The sequence below is a fragment of the Chenopodium album genome, chromosome 12 (genome assembly GCF_948465745.1).
Source record: "Chenopodium album chromosome 12, dcCheAlbu1.1, whole genome shotgun sequence".
NCBI classification, from domain to species: domain Eukaryota; kingdom Viridiplantae; phylum Streptophyta; class Magnoliopsida; order Caryophyllales; family Amaranthaceae; genus Chenopodium; species Chenopodium album.
In genome coordinates, this window is record NC_137845.1 from 9,080,182 (window position 1) to 9,102,902 (window position 22,721).

Genomic DNA, 22,721 nt, shown 5'->3' on the forward strand with positions numbered 1-22,721 from the left:
TGTTGTTGTTATTATTATTATTATTATTATTATTATTATTATTAGTAATTTTATTTTTTGAAACCTTATTATTATTATTATTATTATTATTATTATTATTATTATTATTATTATTATTATTATTATTATTATTATTATTATTATTATTATTATTATTATTATTATTATTATTATTATTATTATTATTATTATTATTATTATTATTATTATTATTATTATTATTATTAGTAGTAGTAGTAGTAGTAGTAGTAGTAGTAGTAGTAGTAATTATGTTAGGGTAAACTGTTTTGTTATTTATATTATTAATATTGTTATTGTTGTTGGTGGTGTTTATGATTATTGTTGTTGCTATTATGATTGTTGTTATTAGTATTAGTTATTAATGTTAATAATATTATTAGTTGTAATATTGTTTTATAAATATTATTAGTTGTAATATTGTTTAAGGTAATTAATTTTTTTTTTAATTGTTGTTGTGATTTAGTTTTTGATAATTTGAGTAATTAGTAATAATGTTATTATTGTTTTGTAATTGTTGTTGTTATTAGTAGTAATATTATTATTATTAGTAGTAGTAATTTTATATTTTGAAACCTTATTATTATTATTATTAATTAGTAATTATGTTAGGGTATTAATTGTTTTGTTATTTATATTATTAATATTGTTATTGTTGTTGGTGGTGTTTATGATTATTGTTGTTGCTATTATGATTGTTGTTATTAGTATTAGTTATTAATGTTAATAATATTATTAGTTGTAATATTGTTTTATAAATATTATTATTAATATTATAAAAAAGAACATAATGACATAAATCGTTGTTTTGTTTAATTTGTATAGGATATGGAATCTGAAGACGACGGTGACGGTGTGAATTATAGTGGGAATTTCGTCACGGATACGTTATTTCCAACGTTTGAGGATGCAGTTACATGGGCGGATGCTGTTTCCATAAATCCGGGATTTATTTTGGTGAAATCGTCTTATAACAAAACTAGAGATGGTCGGCCGTATCAATATTTGAGATGTGATCGGTCACGGAGGAGCAAGCCGAGAGATTTGGAGAACGCGATACGGAAGGACACAAAAACCAAAGCTAATGGTTGTCCTTTCTACATTAAGATATATTATGAAGTCAGCACTGATAGTTGGAAGATCCGTGCGAAAAACGATCACACCGGGACACATAACCACCCAATGATTGTGTATGAAGAGGGTCATCGTAAAGTAAGCAGATTGAGCCCGGATGCAAAATAGGTTGTGCGTGACATGAGAAAGTCCAAGGTTGCGCCCCGTAACATCATGGCAACTATTGGAGAGCAATTTCCTGATGATCATCCAAACATCAGGCACATTTACAACTGCCGGAATGACTTCGGGATGGAGATGTCCGAAGGAAGAGGAGTTGTTCAGCAATTTCTTCATTTGGCGAGAGAGAGTAAGTACATTTACTGGGTCATGTCCAATGATCTCGACGTCTTGCTACATGCATTTATGGTGCACCCGATCACGGTCAACATACTCCGCACATACCCACACGTCATAGGGATGGATTCTACTTACAAGATCAATCGATATGGCATGCCGTTCTTTGAGATAGTAGGCGTGACACCGACAAACCAGAATTTTCTAGTTGGTTATGTTTTCATGCGCAACAAGTGCACAGCTAGCTATCGGTGGGTGTTGCAGAGATTAAGGGAATTGATTGGGTTTGATAAAGAGCCATCGGTATTTTTGTCAGACCGTGAACTTGGGCTATGTGCGGCTTTGAGAGAAGTGTTTCCAAGGACGTCGCATTTACTCTGTCGATGGCACATTAACAAAGATGTGGAGGCTAGGGTGACGAAGATGTTCAAAAACAAGAAGATTGGTGCCAGTTTTAAAATTGGCAAATGGAAACGTATTATGGATGCATCAACTGAGGCGGAGTATGATCATGCTCTGGCTACCATGAAAGCAAGGTGGGCAAGTTTCCGGCAGTGATTGAGTACGTTGAGGGAACATGGGTATGTCATAAAACCAAATTTGTGACGTATTGGACGAACTAAATTCTTCACTTTGGTAACACCACCAACTGTAGAGTTAAGAGCCAACATTCAGCAGTGAAAACGTGGTTTGAATCATCCACAGGTTATTTGTTTTACTATATTAGTTGTTGTCTTTATTTCGTAACTGTAATTATTATAAATAATATCAAAATGTTTTTACTAATTGGAATCAATGGCAGGTTCTTTGGATACCGTATGGGCCCGAGTCCATTGTCATATCGGTAATCGAATTATTGAAATTCGTAATAGTTTGGAAGCATCAAGGTCTAAAATTGGGGAGATGTATAGACAATTGCCACTGTCACGTATAAATGGCAAAGTGTCTCAACATTGCTTGAAAGTACTTCATACGGAGACCAAAAGGATGCGGGATACCCCAGGGACAAACCTCCTCCACATCACATTTGTCATCTCGGTTGGGAAGTCTACCCGGTACATCTTCAAGTTAGTCGGCCTCTTGGCCTTCTCTGGCCTGATAATGTCACATGGAATGCCTTGCACGAAACCAAGCTGTCGAACCACTCTATCAGGCATGTACGACTCTATGATGTTACGGTACTGGATGTAGCCAATGAATAAAGTGCGGGGCACTCCAAGTCCAGGATCAACTCCGTACGGTAGCCAGTTCACCTCACGGTCAGTCAGCGCATCAATTCTAGTACGAAAAGATATCAAGCGCTCCAAGTTCTTGCTAGGACATCCCGCTCCAACATCCCAAGCAGGCGCACGAGGGATATTAAGGGCCCTCGTCAAGGTACCCTGCTGAGGCCGAAAGCACGGAAAGTACTCGTAAATCCACGCTTGTAGAAGCGTGAGACAACCCGCGATCGAATCAGCACCGTTCCGTGATGCCGTGCCCAATTGCCTAAACAAGTAAGCCAGTGCAGCTGTGCCCCAAGCGTACTCGTTAATAGGGACATCCATATAACATAGCTCGTGGAGGAAGGAAGGATGCGTACGGTTACCGCTCTTGTCTATAAACAGTGAACCTCCAAACACTAACCACAAGTACGTAGTATACTAAGCACTAAACTGCCTCTCAACCTCCAATGTCAACTCAAAAATCTTATCAGTCAACACCCCACTACCCTGCCAAATTGTCTTTGTGCCGCAAATCTTAGACAAATCATCCGAAGTCATATCCATGGTAATCGAGCACGCGTCCCATAAGTAGTCTGTGCTAGGTGTAGTGGTGACCATCTTGCCATGTACACGTAGCCCAAGAATGTTGTACACATCAAGTAACATGATCATGATCTCCCCAAATGGCATATGAAAAGTGTTTATATCTGGCTGCCATCTCTCAACAAAAGCAGAAATCAACGGCCAATCAAGTTTTTTAAACATCAGCTCGGGCAAGTGAGACAACCAACTACCATCAATCAATTGGAGGTTCTCCACTGATTGACGACCTCGCCACGTAACCAAGTCAAAACACAGCTTTGACCTACTCAAACACCGCAAAACACTTCGCTCCTGCTCAATCCATATATATCGTGCCACGTGACCACCAAAACTAGGGATAATAATCCTATCCTCAGGACAACCCGACATCGGCTCCTGGACTAACCATGCCTCTGCAGAGCTGGTAGTAGGCTGACTCGATCCACCACTAACAAATCTCCCATACTGACCCCTATATACCATATGATAATCCTGAGGGGGGGCTCGATTCTTCATCCCGGTCACCAACATGACTAGCCGAGACTTCCTCCTCATCAGATGTAGGTACTCCACCTGGCGAATACATGGGCCGACTACTTCCTGATTGTTGGTCTTCCGACCAACCACTAGTAGACCCGTATTGCTGCTCGGGATGAAACGGTGCTGAACGAGATGACTGTCTCCTAACAAACGCATTCAAACGTCGTGATATTGCATGTCGAGCACCAGAACCCTCGATCTACATAAAATAAGAACAAAATCCAATTTCAGTAATAATTACAAAAAATACTACTTGTTTAAAGTTGGACTACAAAAAATACTATTCAAATTAATTAATTTCATACCAACACACCATTAACAACAACAACAACAACAACAACAACAACAACAACAACAATAATAATAATAATAAAAATCATACTCACAAAAATAATCATACCAACCACAAATTTTAAAATATAATCATAATCATAATAATCACAATAGCAAAAACAATAATCATAATCACAAATATAAACTAACGACAACATACTACTACTAATAATAATAAGAATAATAAGGTTTCAACAAAAAAAAAAAAAAGAATAATAATATGAATAATCATAATAAAATTATAAAAATAACAACAATCATAATAATAACAATAATAATAATACTATTACTAAATATAACAATAACATTACAAATAATGTACTAATAACATAATAATCGCAATAACAACAACAACAACAATCATAATCACAATAACAACAACAACAACAATCATAATCACAACAACAATAATCATAATCACAAAAATCATGCTAACAATACATATTACTACTACTACTACTACTACTAATAATAATAATAATAATAATAATAATAACAATAACAATAATCATAATAGAAATCATAAAAATAACAATAATCATAATAGAAATCATAAAAATAACAATAATCATAATAATAATAATAATAAAAATAATAATAATAATAATAAGAATAAGATTTATTCACAAAAAAAAAAAAAAAAAAAAAAAAAAAAAATCAAAAAATCGGAAATTGGGACTTCCGCCCAAAATTTCCGGAACTCCCTTGGAGGATCCGCCTGGAATTTCCGAATCCTCCAAGGTTTTTCCGGAAATTTCAAGTGGATCTTGACTTCCGCCTAGAAATTCCGGAAAAACCAAGGAGGATCCGGAAATTCCAGGTGGATCCTCCAAGGGTCTTCCAGAATTTCTGGGCGGAAGTCAAGACTTCCGTTTTTTTTTTAAAAGCTTTTACCTGTTCGCCGCCGCCGCCAACACCGCTGCCGCCTAACCCACGACCACCGTAAAGTCACCCTAATTCGCCTCGGATCAGCCATCACTTTGCCTTGTTCTTCAAGTGGTGGTTGTAAGGTGGTTGTTGGTGATGCTTGCTTTTTTTTTTTTTTTTTTTTCAGATTTTAATTTCAGATTTTTTTAAAAAAAAAATTCAGATTTAAATTTTTAGAGAGATAAAATAAGAATGAATGAGGTTAGAGAGTGAAATATGTGACTCGTTGAGTAGAAACTCCGTAATTATATGCTAGGAGTAGATCAGGAAATTCCTTATAAAAATGGGAGCTTTAGTATGTAATTTGCGAGCGACGTTTAACAACACCCTAGAAGAAACCTCTACTTTAAGGAGTAAATGTTATTGTGGTTTGGTTTTTAGATTTTGAAAGACATATAATATACCACATATTTGATAAAAATAAAATAAAATAAAATAAATTGTCAAATTTATTAGAATCATCATGGTTTTAAAAATTGGCCCCCAAAAAAAAAATCTAAACCACTTTTTGTGATTTTTTTTATTCTTTTCTTTTCTTTTTTAGTTTTCAAAAAGTAGAAAACAAAAAATGAAGACGAACCTGCATGCTTTAGGTAGCGATTTTTAGCCCGGAAAACGTCTAATTGAAGTAACGTTACGTTGTAGGCCTGAAGTGGTGTTCAATTGAAAACCTTTACTCAAGTGGCAGTTTCCATGACTAAAAGCCGTAGTTTATGATCTGATGCAAATTTTTTAAATAGAATGCTGAGTGAGAAACAAAGAGTTATTTTTGAGACCTATTTTGCTTATCTTATTTTCAATTTTTTTTTTTTCATATGTAATAAGTTTTGATAAGTTTAAATAAGTTCCATTTAGAAAAAATAAGTTCTGATGAATTGAAATTATTACAAAACGGAGAGAATAGTATATTGAAAGTTGAATATATGATGAATTGAGATTTACTAAGATTCCTAACAAGAATATCAAACATAAACAAATTTCACTTTACATTTAATGATTGATCCATACTTATTAATTTCCCTATTCTAATTATTGACATGCTTATATTGTAAAAAAAAAATAAAAAAAAATAAAAAAAAAAAAAAAAAAAAAAAAAAAAAAATCTACAAAAGTTACGTTCTTACGTAGTATATGTACTTGGGTGTACCGGTGTAAGATTGTAAGGTGTAGTTAAGAATATTTTCTTTTAAATAAACAACAAAAAATATCAAATAAACAACAAACTACCCTTAAATGCACCTAACTTTATATGCACCCGAACTATATAAGGAATTGCTTATATTATACAAAGTAGTTATGCAAGTATTTGAAATTTACCTATTTGCATTATCATGAATGGTCTGTCAAACCACCTTTGGAATTACATCATTTATTTCAAACGAATGCTTCTACTGATATAAAGTGGTTCCCAACAACTTAAAAGAGCAAATGGTAACGAATAGGCCCATAAATAAAAAGACTAAAAATGGTAAGAAGAAAAGTGTACATGATGGGATGATGTGAGTCTCATGACATTTAAAGGCAATGCAAGGATTCTCTGATCTACTTGATAGATGAGAGGTGGGTTTAATTCAGTTGTACATATTTGTCACCTGAATTCTACCCTATCCTTTTTTTTTGGTGATTTGTACAGTTGTACTTTTGCTTATTCTTTTGTGGTTCATTCTTTTATACTTCGTTTAACATGGAATTTTGCATAAAAATAGAACTAACATGGAGTAATATTTTATTGAACGAAATTTCCTATTGGTGCGGTATTTCCTTTGTTTTGGGAATAATTGGCACATTTCTCTCTTTTGTCTATTATATAATAGCTTAACAGTTAACACGTTTATATTGATGGAGAGGAACAATCATTTTTTAGTATTCCGATCCGTAGAATTTTCACTAAATGTACTTTACATTAAACAGCTCATTTTATGATCTCCATTCATAATTTTCTTAATCTAAGTGCCCAAAAGATTTGTGTTGGGTCATTCATTCCAAAACAGTGGGAGGAATTGAATGAAAAAACAGTACACCTTATTTCAAAAAAAAAAAAAAAAAAAAAAAAAAAGGTACACCTTTTATTGTACTCCGTATTTAATTTGTTATGTCAAAGTTTATAAAATGTTCAAAACCTCTATTGTATCTAGCGATTGATCCGATATTCAAGTTTTATGTTTGTCGCAAAAGATAATGAAGTTTTATGAAAGCTGCCTGATTTATTATTCTAATATATGAATATACTCCATGTAATTACATTCAAGGAATTTTTTTTTTTTTTTTTCCGCTACATCTTGATGCTATACATACAGAAGCACACTAATCCTATCAAAAGTTTAACAATTAATCACTAGCACCACCCTTTTCCTCGTACTTTGATTGCATGCTATTCAACATCACCACCTCTAAAGCCACAGCACCCGCGACAATCAACGCAAGCAAACCTTGACTACCACCCCCTGAAGCACCCTCACTTTCAGCAACTTCGCTTGCAGCCGAAGCACTAGGCACAATAACAGCACTTGATGCAGCAGTTAATAGCCCGCCAAGACCGAGTCCAACGGTTGTCATTTTCTCGCTTCTCATTCTGTTGATCTGGTTCAATGCAGGTCCCAGGATGTTGAAGAGCACCCACCCTACAGCAGCTGCAACAGGCACTAGAAGGATAAGGCCTCGGTTATCTTCCTGAGGCGACTCGACTATTTGCTTTGCAGCCAAGGCTAAAGGGGAAGTAGCAAGGGGTGAAAAGACAGTACTAGCTACTGCCAAATTTTTAGCAAAAAACAATGGTTTATCAGGCTTGTTAGACGGTTTTAATGACCGGGAAACAGGTAGCGAACCAGGTTTTGAACATGATGAACTAATGATGAAGTGATACTTGGGGATGTGGATTGCAATGGAGGATGTTGTTGCAGCCATGGAGGACACACAAAGAAATCGTAAATCAGACTGATTCTGAGTTATGGCAGGTTGAAAGAGCAAGTAATCTTTTATGTAAAGAGCAGGAGAATATTCAGAGGATTGAAAGGGGTTGTTCTGGAGAGTTCTAACTAGTCTCCAGCAAGTTCTTTTTCGTTTGTATGGACACTGATAAACTGTATGTAAAATGCAATCACATCCACAAATTGTAATGTGCAATAACAAGTCATTTTCAAGACAATTTATTTATGTACGACTCAAATTTATTTTATTTTTGCTGAATCAGCGGGATACAAGAGACTCATGCCCATACCTGGTTTTGGGCAAGCTATCCAGCCGAGACGCATGAGTAGCGAAACCGATGATTAGCAGTTCAAACCTGCATGCAGTCTTATCACTGTTACTCGTAACTGATCGATAATTTCATTGTATTAGCCAAACATCACAAACCAGCAAATTTTGAGGTTCTCTAGTCCAACCATATAAAACTTCAATGATATGAATAAGATGTTAGCCAAGATCACATCCTTATTGATATAGTGACAAAAACAAAGAGAAAAATTAGATCACATTTCCTGCATGGATAATAAACTGTGATACAGATCAGTGATCTCTGATGGAAAATGTCATTGGCTAGTGTAATAATTGGCTAATTTTGTTTGATCCCTATATACAGCGATGAAGTGACCTGGTATTGTACCAAATTACTTGCCTAATAAAATACACGACGACCCAATCAGCAGAATACAGCTTTACTGAAGGACTTCCCAGGGAAAAGGCTGAGGAAACAATATAGACACTAATTTCCATGACGAGCAATCAGCATAAGTTGTTCGTACCACTCACAATTCCCTCCAATTCATGAGGTCAACTGGTCAAGCACATAGAAACATTCAGTGAACAAGATTATCCTTGACCTGGTGTGATACAACTCTGGTCAGCAATATCTAAGTTGAAAATGCATATTCTCAGAAACATGAAACCTTCTACCATCGATGACAATCTCGTAGCTGACCTACTGTACTGGCCCATGTGAATATGTGATTACCAAAACCAGATACATTACTCAGTCACTCAGCACAGGATTGCTAAGGCAGGCATGATGACCATTCCTTCAGCTACATATTGCAGGATATTAACATGAATAATCAGCTAAAGACAATGGATGGCGTAGATTCTCAGCCAAGGCATTTTTGCAGACAAATCCAATTTTTCAGAAATGTGAAATGATTACAGAAAATCCCATCAAACTCTCTCATTGGGTCATGATTTCACCCCCAATCATCGAAAGGATAAATCTATTCTGAACCATCTTGGATGTATATCTTTTTCCAACTTCATCCAAATTATTCCTGCATTATGCTTGAAGGGAAACTTTTGCATATCTTGGACAGAGCCATAACTTTAACCATGTTAGATTTGGCAGAATCTAAAAGGGGATCAGCCTGCAAAGCCTTATCAAAGCAGAACTTTGCTTCGTCCAGTAGGCCCTGAACAACAAATACAAGACCTAGATTGTTGTATGCAGGAGCATATCCAGGTTGAAGCTTAAGTGCTTTTGTAAACATAGCTTTTGCACTATCGTATTTCTTTTCCTGCCTGTACAAATTCCCTAGGTTTGAAAATATTGCATGTGCTTGCTGAGAAGAGGCCAAAATTAAAGCTCGTTTGAAAGCTTCCTTGGCTTGAGATGGTTCATCTGCTAATTGTAAAGAGATACCAAGATTGGACCATGCATAACTGCATTCCCTAAAGCGAGATACTGCTGCTTTGAGGTACTTCTGTGACATTTTAAACTGTTGGGTGCGGAGACTGTGGAGCCCTAATTGGTGCCAGTGCACAACATCATCTGGGTCCTCTCCAATTGCCTGTGAAAAAAGAGGCATTCTTGAGATCAAGCCACAAAGGTCACTTTGTCTAAACTACTCTAGTTGTAGCTTTAAGAAACTACAAGCCCGATAACTATTGCTAGAAGAGGGTAAGAACCAGCTCTCTGCATCACTAGAAGGGTTCATTATTAATATTTCCTCTATTATGTTCTTGTCTTAACTGGATGGAGGGATTCCTAAGCTATTTACATTTCCTAAAATTTATTTGCGAGTCTTAGTGGAAGAGGTTGTATCACTAATGTCAAACTTATTGCTTTAACTTTTAAGACATATATGCCCTACGCAGTTGTAATTTTTTATAGTTTATACTTGTAAATAAAGATTGAAAGTCTATGTCACAAAAAAATTTTAAAAAAAAAATTGAAAGCATTATCCATAAAAAGTTACGGTTATTGAATTTTTAAGAGAAAAGTAGCAATTTATTAACACTAATTGTAAAGTTCAAAGGAGGAGTTGTAACAAATGTGCTTATCTATTATTAAAAACTTCACAATTCTTTGAAGATCAAAAAGTAAACCGAAAAATCAGCCAGATATTTTAAAACTCTTTAGATCGAACAAAGATGTTAGACTGACCTCATTTCAGCTAATTCAGAGGTAACGTAATAAATTGACTGGTCCAACTTCTTAGAAAGTAATATAGGACAGCTTGAAAAGATTAATCTCTGAAAAAAAAAAAAAAAAAAAAAAAAAAAAAAAAAAAAGCAGATACTTTCCGTTGAAATCATAGACGTCATACTCATTTGATGTCCTCATCTAAATAATTTGTAATATGAATAAGCATGTTTAGGTTGTCCCCCCCACCCCTCTCTCTCAGTATGTCTAACTTAGCCACTAGCACACCAATAGAAAAAGTTTCACTACATGCATCTCTTGTATGATTAAAAACACATATCAATGTACCTGCTTTAAGCTGCAAATAGCATGCTCTTCAACTTCCATCAACTCCTTCTGTTCAGTTTCAAATGCTGCTGCAATTTCATGCTGAGCCTGATGAACCATAGCAAGTCCAGCCCAAGCAATTGGAGGATCAATCAACAAAGAATCTGCTTCTCTGAGTATCGAAGCCATCTCATTACCAGCCAAAGATATCTGTTCACTGGGATTTTGTGACCTTTCCGCATCCTCGATACGGTGGATAGCAATAGCATATCGAGTAGACATACAGTTGGGCTCGAGTTTTGCTGCCTGCAAAAAGTAAAGCAGCATTACAAATTACATGCAAAAGACACAGTGGTCTAGCCTAAATATATATACAACTGTAGCTAGCTATTTTTCAGATATCAACATAGACTTGTTCACATGAAAGGACAGCTGAAAGACACAAACTGATTTCATCAGAAAGGTCAGAGAGTACAAAGACACCTTTTCCAAGCACTTGCTAGAGCTTCTATAATCACCACTAATATCATATGCATTGGCAAGATTAGCCCATGTATGAGCTGCTTTAGGATCTGCTTTGACTGCAGCTAATAGACATTCCTTTGCCACATTGATAGCAGCGGCAGAATCTGAATCTGCACCAGCTTCCCCAGCACTGGCTCCAGCTCCTGACAATTAGAGTTAGAAAACTAACATTGGTAGTAGGAGACAAGACAACCATATAACAGCAATATGTAATAGACAATAGCAAAAAGATCCACTAAAGATTTTAAACTAGACAAAAGCAGAAGCAACAAGGAAATGTGTACTGTAAGATAAAGTTAAGAAACAAGTAATTCAAACCTGCAACAGCTGAGCCATACTGGCACAGCAAAATGGTAGCATAGTTGACAAAAGCACTGGGATGGCCTTGATCTTTCAAAATTAGCTCCTGGAAACATTTTGAGGCAGCCTCCACATTCCCACTGAAATTATGAACCAGGTATAAAGAAAAGCCTTAGAACATCAGCATCAAAAGATGACTGAGAACATTTGAATACAAGAATCCTGGTCACTGATGCAAACTACACTAAGACAGCCAAGCAAGGAGTGAACCACACAACACATCAAAAGGGCATTGACCTTAATATATACCGGATGGTAGAATAAGTGAAATTTGTCTGAAGCTTAATCCATGCTTTCAATTTTTAAAAAAGATTCTACAAACAGTTTCAATAATTTACACATGACATATTTAACCTCATGTGTAATGAAGAACTTTTATGATTGCAAAAGAGAACCAGTAAGCCGTAAGCACATGAAAGAGAGAATATGAACCACATTCCCTTACCTCTGCAAATGAGCAAGACCAAGATTTGCAAGGCAATCCAAGTTGTGAGGTGCCAAGGCCAACAGGGAAGACATAACTGAAATAGCACTCTATAAAAATAAAAATAAAAATCAGATCACATGCAGAATAATGTAACAGTTTCTTAACATACACATTTAATAGTTAGCAAATTTACCTCCAAACGACCAGATTTAAGAAGCATAATCCCTAAAGTGTTCCACACAGGTACTTGTCTAATATCTGACAGCACAGATTCCTTTAGCTTCGAAAGAATTTCTTCCAGCTCTTCAGGTTCAAGCTCTTTATCTGAAGCACAATCTCCAAGACTTTCTAGGAGGAGGCACTGAACAGCAAGGCAGCAATTTTAGCACAAGTATACCTTAGGAATAAACATGTTCATAGGACTCAGATAATTTCAAAAAAGCTCCTTGTCGTTATCTTAATCCCATCTCTTTCTTTCCTCTACTCTCCTCTTCTCTTCCCTCTCCTTCCCTCCCTTCCCTTACATTCCTAAAGGGCTAAGCCGGCTAACCAAATAAGCTGTAAATAAATTAAATTAGTGAGTTCGAAAGGTTTGGAAGGAAAATAGTTCCTTGCCTTCCTTCCTCACCTTCCTTCCCTCCAACATTTGTTGCCCAAACACAATTTTAATGTGAATATCATTCTTAAGTATCCCAGCCAAAACAGACTTCAAGAAATTAGAACAAAGACCTGTGCATGATGCATTTGGACCAATGATAACAATTCTGGTCTGTCAATCTCCTCATCAGACCGGAGTAAAATCTCTGCTGCCTTCTCATAGTCAAGCACTGCCTGAAAAACAGTTCCACAATTTAGCCGCAAAAGATAAGTAGAAGGAGTTGAGACCCAAAAATAAGTTTTAAGACCTTAGAGCAACCTTTTGAGGCTGATTCAATCTCTGGTACATTAAGCCAAGTAAAAAGTGAGCATGAACATTTTTTGGAGCTTTCCTTGCCACATGTATCAAACCCTACCGACATAGGAAATTTGTTATGTTACAAACAGGGGGGAAAAAAGTCATTATACAATAGACTGAAAATCAATTGCCAATAATACTAATATGAAAAGGGGCTAAAAATAATTGTAAGACTCCATGATTTATCAAATTTCCAGTACTGCCTCGATGAGACTTTTGTCAGAATTTCTATCTTGAACAGTACTAATCTGTGAAATGAGTGTATATTGCACAATATACTAGTGAATTGACAAAAAAGAAAATTGAAGCAATGCAGGGTTCATCATTAATACCAGGGTCTTATCTGCTCTAGCTTCTAGGTAATCATTTGTCTTATAAATCTAATACAGGTGTCTCACAAACAAGAAAAGAAGACCGAGACAATTGCTTACAGCTACTTGGCAAAATTCTTCTCACCAAGCTTAAAAATCAACCCGTTTAAGCTAGAAAAGCCTACAAACCTTTGGAAACTTGTCACCTAATCCCAGAGAACCTTGAACATTTTCCTTGAAAGCCAAGTTGCCATAGCATGTTCCATGAGAACCATCCTCAAAGGGACAAAGAATTGACAAAAAAGAAAATTGAATGGATTGGAATTTCCATGGAAGAAGATGAAGCTAAAATAAAAAATTATACAATTACCAAATTTGTTACATTCCAGGACCAATATCTCAAAACAAGAATGTGCAACATTTCCGCAAGCAATTTCACCTCTGTTGATACAGATTGTACTATGAGTAAACAAAAGGTAATTTCACCATTCTTCATTACTCTTTGAAGCTATGACAAGCCCAAAACATACAAGTGGACCTTTTGATGAACCTGGCACAAATCTATTCTTCTTTCAGCCTTTGGCATTGCCTGTGATTTGTCCAAGACCCTTTTAAAGACAAAGATTAGCAATCTAACATGGGAATCTGTCTCTTCATAGAACCTCTAAACTACTCCATACTCCAAAAGTAATTTTGCGCTGATAGAATTGTGAAGAACAATAAGCAATTGTAACACTATTCAACATCTTTCCAACACAACTTACTGCTTGAAAACAACAATGACTAAAACATTAAGAACCAACTCACAGTTTTAAGGCTGCTAACTTTTTCTTCTCGAGATGACGGAGTCCCTTGAGAATGTTGATCTCCCTCCGCATCCACCCCACATTCAAGATGGTCATCTTTCCCAGACCTTGAACGGCACTTCCCCATTTTATTTAACCTTCTAGCTTCGCCATCTACAACATCACTGCTTTCTTTTACCAACAAGGGCAACTTTTCCTGACTACTCTCACTAATTGTTAACCTGCATAAATAAAAATTAATCTTCAAAATTGCTTCTCACAAATACCCAATCACTAATAGCTGAATTAAAATAACTTTTGTCCAATAATAACACATCAAATAAGACAAAATGAATCATAGACTTCAGAAGCTCTACCACTCAACCGAAACAAAACAACTAGCTTACTTGAAAAAGTCTATGAGATCAAATTTCTGAATTTCATCTACATCATTGCCCTTAGCGGCTCTAGATACACCCAAGGGAATAAATAACATAGAGCAACACATCAAACAACCAAAAAGACTATACTTGTTGACCTCAATACCTACAATCGACAATATTTTATATTACTATCATAATTTAACTTTTCCTGACTACTCTAATTGATTGTTAAGAATGTTAAATTGCATAAATCAAAATTAACAATCAAATATATGGTTTTAAGCATGTAATAGTTCAACAAAATTCTATAACAAACAGTTGAATGAAAATAACTTAATTATATTAATAACATATCAACCATGCCAAATTGAACCATGGACTTGAGAACCTCTACCACTCAACCGCAACAGAACAACCACTTTATTCAGCAAGGTATCGGGTATAACCCGACAACAAATCCCGTCTACATAATTGCCCTAACAGAACAACACAACAAACCAGCAAAAAGAAAAACCAAATTATGAGACCTCAATCCATATAAATGACGTCCTTAAATTAATTCCACCGTAAATTAAATTTCTTACACACTCTTCCTTAGCCAAAGCCTCTAAATTAATAACACCCCTCTAAATTTTGTCCAAATGGGTAACCAAAATTCCAAACAAAATAGAATTTTTGCCCCATTTCTAAGCTAAAAATCATGTTTCAGCAACTGGGTAATTGCTCAAAATTCCAATTAACCAATACTAGCAAAATAATGAAAAAATAACTACAAAATCCAAACAGAAAGGAGAGAGAAAGACCTAGAAGGAAGAGGGGGAGAAGGGTTGAAGGGGTTGATGTCATCCTCGTCAAATTCAGGAGGATCGACATTTAAGTCGGCCAAAACGACGAGTTTCATAGGGAGTGCCTTCTTCTCCGAGGTTTCTCCGACGGCTGACATCTGCAAATTTGCCAAGCCTTCTTTAAGAGAGAGAGAGATATTTAGTTGTTTAAAGGGAGAAAGTGCGATTTATTATTACAGCAGCACTGTCGAACTGTATTACAGGAGATAATTAGAGTAGACAGATAAATACGAGTAATTACATACATTAGTTGTTGTACATGTTACGAGTATTTATATCCCAAATTCCAATTTACTCGTAATTAACAATAAAATGATAGCTCACGGTAAGACTCTTATTTCACATACTAAACATTTGAAGTTCAAATCCTACCAAATACAAGTAAGGGTACCCCCGGTACTTGGGGGTAAGGAATGTAGGGATTCCTTTACCCTCCCTTTTACTGTCACTCTTAAGAGTCTATCCCGTAATAAATAATAGACCAAAAAACCGTGACGGTTAAGGTATGGTCAGAGTCCTCCTTCTCATAATTTTTTTAAAAAAAAATAAAAATTACTCGTAATTGATACTTTATCCATCCTCTTATGTTTTTAGTCACGTTTCTCTACTTTATTTCTTACTTTATATGTACTATCTTAGTTTGTATTATAATAGAAACTTTATTAAGTTTAACGGAGTGTATAGTTAATACTTTTGTACTATTTACAAACCTATTTTGACTAGATATAATGTGACATAGTCTCATGAGGTTATCGTCTCAACGTATATTTTCATGACATTAACTTTTTATACTTTATGCTAATTGATAATAGAAATTATACGTTAATAAATATGATAAAAGAAATATGTCAATTAAAGAAATACTCTGTGATTAAAAATATACATGATCATCTCATTGTACTTTTAAACCCACTAGACCAATACTACTTGGAAATAGATTAAGAGGATAAGGTAATATTTAAAGACATGAAAAGAGTTGTTTCAAGTCATTTTTTTTTAGTATTTATATTACCTGGTATAAAATTTGGGAGAGGAATATAATTTATTCCCCCAAAATAGTTAAGAAAATCCGTAAGTAAAATCCTTTTAAACAATGAATTATGGAAGATTATATTTTTAGGATTTTAAAGAACTTGCAAAAACTGAAGTTTTTCATTTCTAGCTACATATTTTTTATGTTCGGGCGATACGCCAAGATGATATCTTCGATAGTCATTAATACAGTGTCTTATCCTCTTAAAGAATAACAACAATTATTGTATGATTTAGTAGTTAAAGCTTTGATATATAAATTCAAATCTTACTAAGCAATTACGTTTTCAATTTCCAACATCTATTCACAACTAGTTATTAATTTACACTCAACAATGTTATCGACTGTTAATTTTGAATGGCACATTAGCTGCACTGCAAGATACTAGCAGCCCCAAATGCGGCTGCTGAAATCAGGTCCAGAAGTGTAAGCATTATTTCCACAACATATTTTTGATTTATGGTGGCCTGCAAACTCCTAAAAATTTACAGTGAATTACATCCGACCAATTCTACTCAACAATGTCATCATCATCTAACAAAAAAGTCAAGTCAAATTACAAATAACTAATGCAAAGATTTCGCAAGTCTAAGCGACAAGTCAATTTTAATAGAAATAAAAACTTTATACATCTAATCCTCGAAATAAACTCTATCATATCAGATGGTGAATCCAAGAAAATAAAAGATGAACATAAGGAGCCAACTAACAGCGCGATATTGTGAGGTAAATGCGCATTACACTGTTTAACATGCAAGAGAGAGGCTGACAACTAAATAATATATCTTCACTTCTACCTTCAAGAAGCTGCAGCCAACAAGCCATCTTCATCAGTTAAATCAAAACCTGGCAGGATCCAGTTTTGTTTCTTAGCATGCTCCATGTAATATTCTAATTTATCCTTGGCATTAGGAATGTCGAGCGCCAGGTCATCGAGCCCTTCCTTGACACGAGCAAACCCTTTAGTCATCTGGTTGATCGTGATCAGGCCCTCACTGAAACACTCCTGAAGAAGATCAAGCATCCGATCATTCTTCTTTTCCATGGCCATAATTAGTGCCTTCTTCACAACCTCATGGTTGAAAAAAGGCATCCCAAGATCCCTAATGCACTGACATGCTTCGCCAACAACACCTCCACTCTCGTACTCTTCAAGCAGCTTCATTATCTTGTCCTTGGCATCCTCTACAGCCCACCCGGAGCCACCACCCCAACAGCGGAGGATCCTCTCACCTGCATGGCGAGAGAAGACAAGCGATCTAGCCATATGTACAGTTTCGCTCCCACTACAGTTGGGCGGCAGCTTGCTTGCAATTTCATCGAGGTTCAGAGGGGCCAGAACATCATCAATTACTGCCCTAGCCAAGAAAAGAGCAAGCTCATTTGAGGCATCTAGGATATCAAGTGCCGTGTCTTCAGCAGATTCCAAGAGCATTACAAAGCCATTCACAATATCCTCTGAGGAGAAAATCTCTATATGTAGTGCAGACAGAAGAACAGATGCCATCTCTTTCTCCCTATTTTTCCGGTCCATGGCTAGGGTGATCAGCTTTTTCAAGAAAATTGAGTTTAGCTCCGGAGCCCCAAGATCTTCAAGACTATGAATGAGTTCAGGGATGTCATCAGAAAGGAAGTATTCATGAATTATAAACACAATCTCCTCCTTGTACTTTTTCACCTTTGCATCATCATGCTTGGGGAAATATCCATCATCAGTAGTGGATTTTGAAAATGAAGCATCGAGCCATCCTTCAGATATTGCCCTAGGTACAATGGACTGGAACAGCGATCTCGCGGATGGGATGTCCAGAGAAAGGTCATCAAGACTCTCCTCAACCCGATAGAACCCCTTTGTCATCTGACTGGAGCTTATTACGCCTTCTTCAGATGCTTCCTTCAATAACTTCATGATGAGAGGTTCAGATGATCGGTTCTCCATACCAAGAACTAGAGCTTTCTTCACAACCTCATGGTGAAAAAAAGAAACTCCCAGTTCTCTAATGCACCTGCAGGCTTCCAATACATCTCCATTCTCCACATATTCCCTCAACAGCTCAGCAATCTTCTTTTTCACTTCCTCAACTGTAAGGTGAGTACTGCCACCCCATTTTCGCTCCACAAGTTCTGCATGGTGTGGGGCAGAAAGATAGCTCTTCTCAGCAATTTGAACAGCCTGAAGCCCCTTGGATGACTCTGGAAGATTTTTCTGCACTCTAGTGACAAATGCGGGAGGAAGGATGTCATCAACAACAGCACGGGCAACAAATAGTGCAAGTACGTTAACTGCATCAGGAATATCAACAGAGAGGTCATCTGCCGACTCGAGCAGCAGGATGAAACCTTGACTGATCTGGGCTGGAGTGATGACATCTGCATAAAGAGCTGAAAGCAAAACAGAAGCCATCTCTTTCTCCTTGTCATGCCTATCCATACCAATTGACACAAGCCTCTTTATGAAATAAGGATGGTATTCACTCAATCCTAGTTCTCTAAGATCAGATGCAGCCACATCCACCACACCAGTGTTGAAGTACTCCTCTATGATTGAAACCACAGCTTTCTTGTAATCATCCAAGGGGTCAGTAACAGTCGCTTCAACAAGCTTGTACGGCTCCTGAAGATTAAGATGTATAATTTGGTTCATGCAAGAAAAAAGACATCAAGTATAAGTGTACAATATATTAATTAAAGCAATGTATAACAAGCTGTCATCTGCTAAGCTAACAATTAACAGGTAAATGACAGAAGAAATACCTCCCCACTATCATAGTTAGGATCATTACGGTCTAGATGTGCTTCACATTCAGTATCAAGTAGCCTTCCCCAAGTTCCCTTGCCGCCGGCACCATCTAAATTCATAAATGCAAATCAGCACAGGACACTAACAAAGTAGGAAAACGTGATCTTAGAAAGCATGCTATATTTGTAACCATTCCAGATTTACAGAAAGCGGTTGATAAAATCAACTGCATGAAAAATACGACAGACAAAGGAAAAGAAGACATTTGCAGGGGAAAATACAATAATACACCAAAAGAGCTATAACAGAGAAACATACAAAGACAAATAGCTATAAAAATTACCATATTTAGCTCTACTAACTTCCAGAAGTAGTTCATAATAAGCAAGATCACTAAAAAATAATAATTACGCACAATAGCTTGCGTTACTTAATACGGAGTATCATTTTATACGGTAAAATTACTTGTGTGCCACCCTTCCGATTTGGATGATTGAACAGAATCCTAATTCTTCATACTCTATCCTTCTACACATTTAATGGCAATTCCACAAAACTATAAATACAGGTAGTTTAATAAATTGTAAGTGACAATTAGGTCTCCATGGAGTAGAAGGGTTTATGTAAGCGGTTCACGAGGATAAAGTATTACTATCGTTGCTATATCATTGACACCATCATGTTTTGTCAAGTAAGACAAAGACCTTTTTTTCTCTGGCCCCTATAAGTCCCAAGAACTTAAAAAGTGACTAGCAAAGGCGTTCACAATGGATTTGGCTTTTACACTTTTGGAGCAGAAAGACAGGAGGAAAGGAAAGGAAATAAAAACTAGTAGATTTCACAGCTAAATCTTTTTAGCGCTAAAAAAGATACTGCACATTAATAAGGGAAGGGATCCAATATATCACACCTCCTCCTCTTCCCCAATCTAGAATTGAATTATATATTTTCCCTTTCTCCTTACCTCCCTACTCCAAAGCCCTTCATGCAAACAAAAAATTACATAATTGCAGATCTGTATATAACAGAGTGACAGACCTAGAAACATTTGCAAACATATTTACCCCTAGGATCAAACTTCCAAAAGTTATATAGTATTCCAGCTTTGTTCAATATACATAGTACTAGTTCTTAATATTGCACATTCCAGTCTCCTATCCCATAGATTGATCCCTCCATCCCAGAAGTAACTGAACACTTGTGAACACGTCTCAACATCACATAATCCCCAGCAGACATACATATACTAGATATCTATTATTCTGAAAGCCACAAATGGTAAGACCATCCAGAGAATAAAAAAGGGGAGAGTTATAATAAAAACTCCAGATTCTCAAAAGCAACAACTCTATTAACAAAGAGTGACACCAATTGTTAACACCTCATGCTCAAGTGATACAAGGAAACCAGAATATTGCAAGCAAAATTAAGTAACAGATGCATGTACTTCCTCTATTCTTTTCTCAGTCTACCACAGGGGTTTCATGCTTGCAAAGGAACATTTTACATCATTAACATTTTTAATTTTACCTAAGTAAATACTTCCTCCATTTCTTTTTAGTTGACACGTTTTTTTAGTCAAGTTTGCCAATGTACAAACTTAATCATCAATATTTTTAATTACCGATATGCATATGCAAAAATTATAAAAAGTTAATATATTAAAAATATACATTGTGACAAATCTATCAAGATCCCACTTGACTAAATTTTTCTTCACATAAAAATCACAACACATGGTCAAAGAGAGGTGTGTGAATAGTGTTAAAGTCAAAACGTGTCAACTAATAAAAAACGGAGGTAGTACAATATGAAGATAATACTACATCTGTTTTTTTAAGTTGACCAGTTTTGACTTTAGCGTTATTCACACACTTCCCTTTGAATCGTGTTTTGTGATTTACACATAATGAAAAATATGTCATATGGGGTAGATTCCTCGTGGTATATATTTTCAAAATATCAACTTTTTTTATTTTTGGCTTAACGATAACTACAGTTATTAACGGTTGAATTTGTGCATTGCTAAATGTCATCAAAGAAACGAAACAAGTTTATTAGAAAAACACGTTGTGTCAAATCTAAAAAATCTCTTTTCCTAAGGCATAAATCACAAAAGACGGTCAAGGTTTATGTTAATAGTGTAAAATTTGCAATATTTCGATTAAAAATTCTATAAAAAAATAATAATAATAAAAATAACAACGGAGGAAGTGTGAACCTAACTTTGGGATAAATACCCGAAATTGTCAAATTACTCAAAGTTGTTCCATAATCCTCATAACTCCATTAAATTGCGATCAAGCAAAAAAAGGGAAAGGATTAAAATTAACACATAAAAGAGTGATCTTCATCTTCACTGTTTAAAGATATACTCTATCCTACAAAATAGTGTCTCAATTAACCTAAATATACAACACATACAAAAATGACAGATTAATCACAATCCATAAAACCAGAAGAAATCAATGGAAATTAAACTAACAGCATTGTGAATAAAATTTTACTCACCCTTTTTGACTCTGACAACCTTCCCCGAATGACGAGGTTTCACAGAAGGCGCCTTCCCACCACCACCTCCTCCACCACCTTTCCCACGGTGATCAGAGAGGAATGTAGTCGATTTCGGCGAAGACGATAAACCCTTAGGCGATGATGATAACAACTTCGAAGGAGCCGGTACTGAATTCTCTGAAGCTATCTTCATCCTCTCCCTCTGCTCTTCTGTTAAGAATCCTTCATTTGACGCCATTTCTCCAATCCCTAAAAAATTCACACAAATCATCACACAATCCATACCAACCAAAATCAAATTCAACTCTCTCCAAAATTCCTAACTCTAACATCATGTCCAAATGAAAAAAATTGTCGGAAAATCACACAACAATTAATTCACACACATTTTATCCAAAATCAATATAGATTTTTTATCAACATCAAAAAAATTCAAAAAACACATAAAATCCACATTTTTCTTCAACATTTACATACATATATAATTCCAGAAACACACATAATAACATAAAAAAATGCAATTTAACATTTTAATCAATCAAAAAAATAATCAATAACGACAAAAATGAAGATTAAACCAAAACAAAATTAAAAAATTACCTGAAAATGATTACAACAGCATAAACCTCAAACAAAACCGATCGAAATCCAACCCTCAAATTCCTCCGTTTCTGTACTTGGCCCGGATCTCGAGCCAAGACAGCCGAAAAAAAAAAAGTAAATTAAAAAAAAAAATACAAGATCTTCGGAATAAAATCGAAGAAAGAGAAATCGAATGAATCAGAAACCCTAATAAATTAGGGGAAGAGAGAGAAAAACTGAGAAGAGATACCAGAGTAGTGAGGGTGGTTAGGTGGTATGTGTATGTGTCTGAGTGTTGTCGTTCTAATCGGTTTTAGAGAGAGAAATTCAAGAGAGAGAAATTTTGAGAGAAATGGATGAGAATGAAAGAAAAATATGGGCCTATTTATAGGGAGGCTATGATATACTGTACACGTCAGCAGGTTATTTTTAGGGGAGTTTTTATTTTTTATTAATTTTTTTATTTGGGGTTGCCACGTGGTAATTTTTGGTCTTGCTTTGCATTTGATGTCCTGTGGTTTGGTTCCACGTGGTGTGTGGTCATTGAGTTTGGGTGGGATGGTTGTGAAAGT

The 22,721-nt window shown here is 35.7% G+C and overlaps 3 protein-coding genes across 3 annotated transcripts; all 3 read right to left on the bottom strand.

The window, feature by feature from the left end:
- Positions 1-7,193: 7,193 nt before the first annotated feature.
- On the bottom strand, positions 7,194-8,093 carry LOC145570253 (photosystem II reaction center proteins PsbY, chloroplastic-like). Its single transcript, XM_081629290.1, has one exon. It carries the CDS (start codon positions 7,917-7,919, stop codon positions 7,344-7,346), a length of 576 nt encoding a protein of 191 aa, XP_081485416.1. The 5' UTR covers positions 7,920-8,093; the 3' UTR covers positions 7,194-7,343.
- Positions 8,094-8,427: 334 nt separating this feature from the next.
- Positions 8,428-15,446, bottom strand: LOC145570252 (uncharacterized). Its single transcript, XM_081629289.1, has 10 exons — positions 15,239-15,446; positions 14,075-14,294; positions 12,918-13,010; positions 12,731-12,832; positions 12,195-12,362; positions 12,020-12,108; positions 11,533-11,654; positions 11,173-11,357; positions 10,711-10,995; positions 8,428-9,787 (listed from the first exon to the last, which is right to left on the bottom strand). Exons 1-10 carry the CDS (start codon positions 15,376-15,378, stop codon positions 9,266-9,268), a joined length of 1,926 nt encoding a protein of 641 aa, XP_081485415.1. The 5' UTR covers positions 15,379-15,446; the 3' UTR covers positions 8,428-9,265.
- Positions 15,447-16,848: 1,402 nt separating this feature from the next.
- LOC145570254 (MA3 DOMAIN-CONTAINING TRANSLATION REGULATORY FACTOR 1-like) lies at positions 16,849-22,468 on the bottom strand. Its single transcript, XM_081629291.1, has 5 exons — positions 22,400-22,468; positions 22,168-22,255; positions 21,565-21,816; positions 19,068-19,162; positions 16,849-18,927 (listed from the first exon to the last, which is right to left on the bottom strand). Exons 3-5 carry the CDS (start codon positions 21,803-21,805, stop codon positions 17,113-17,115), a joined length of 2,151 nt encoding a protein of 716 aa, XP_081485417.1. The 5' UTR covers positions 21,806-21,816; positions 22,168-22,255; positions 22,400-22,468; the 3' UTR covers positions 16,849-17,112.
- Positions 22,469-22,721: the final 253 nt, after the last annotated feature.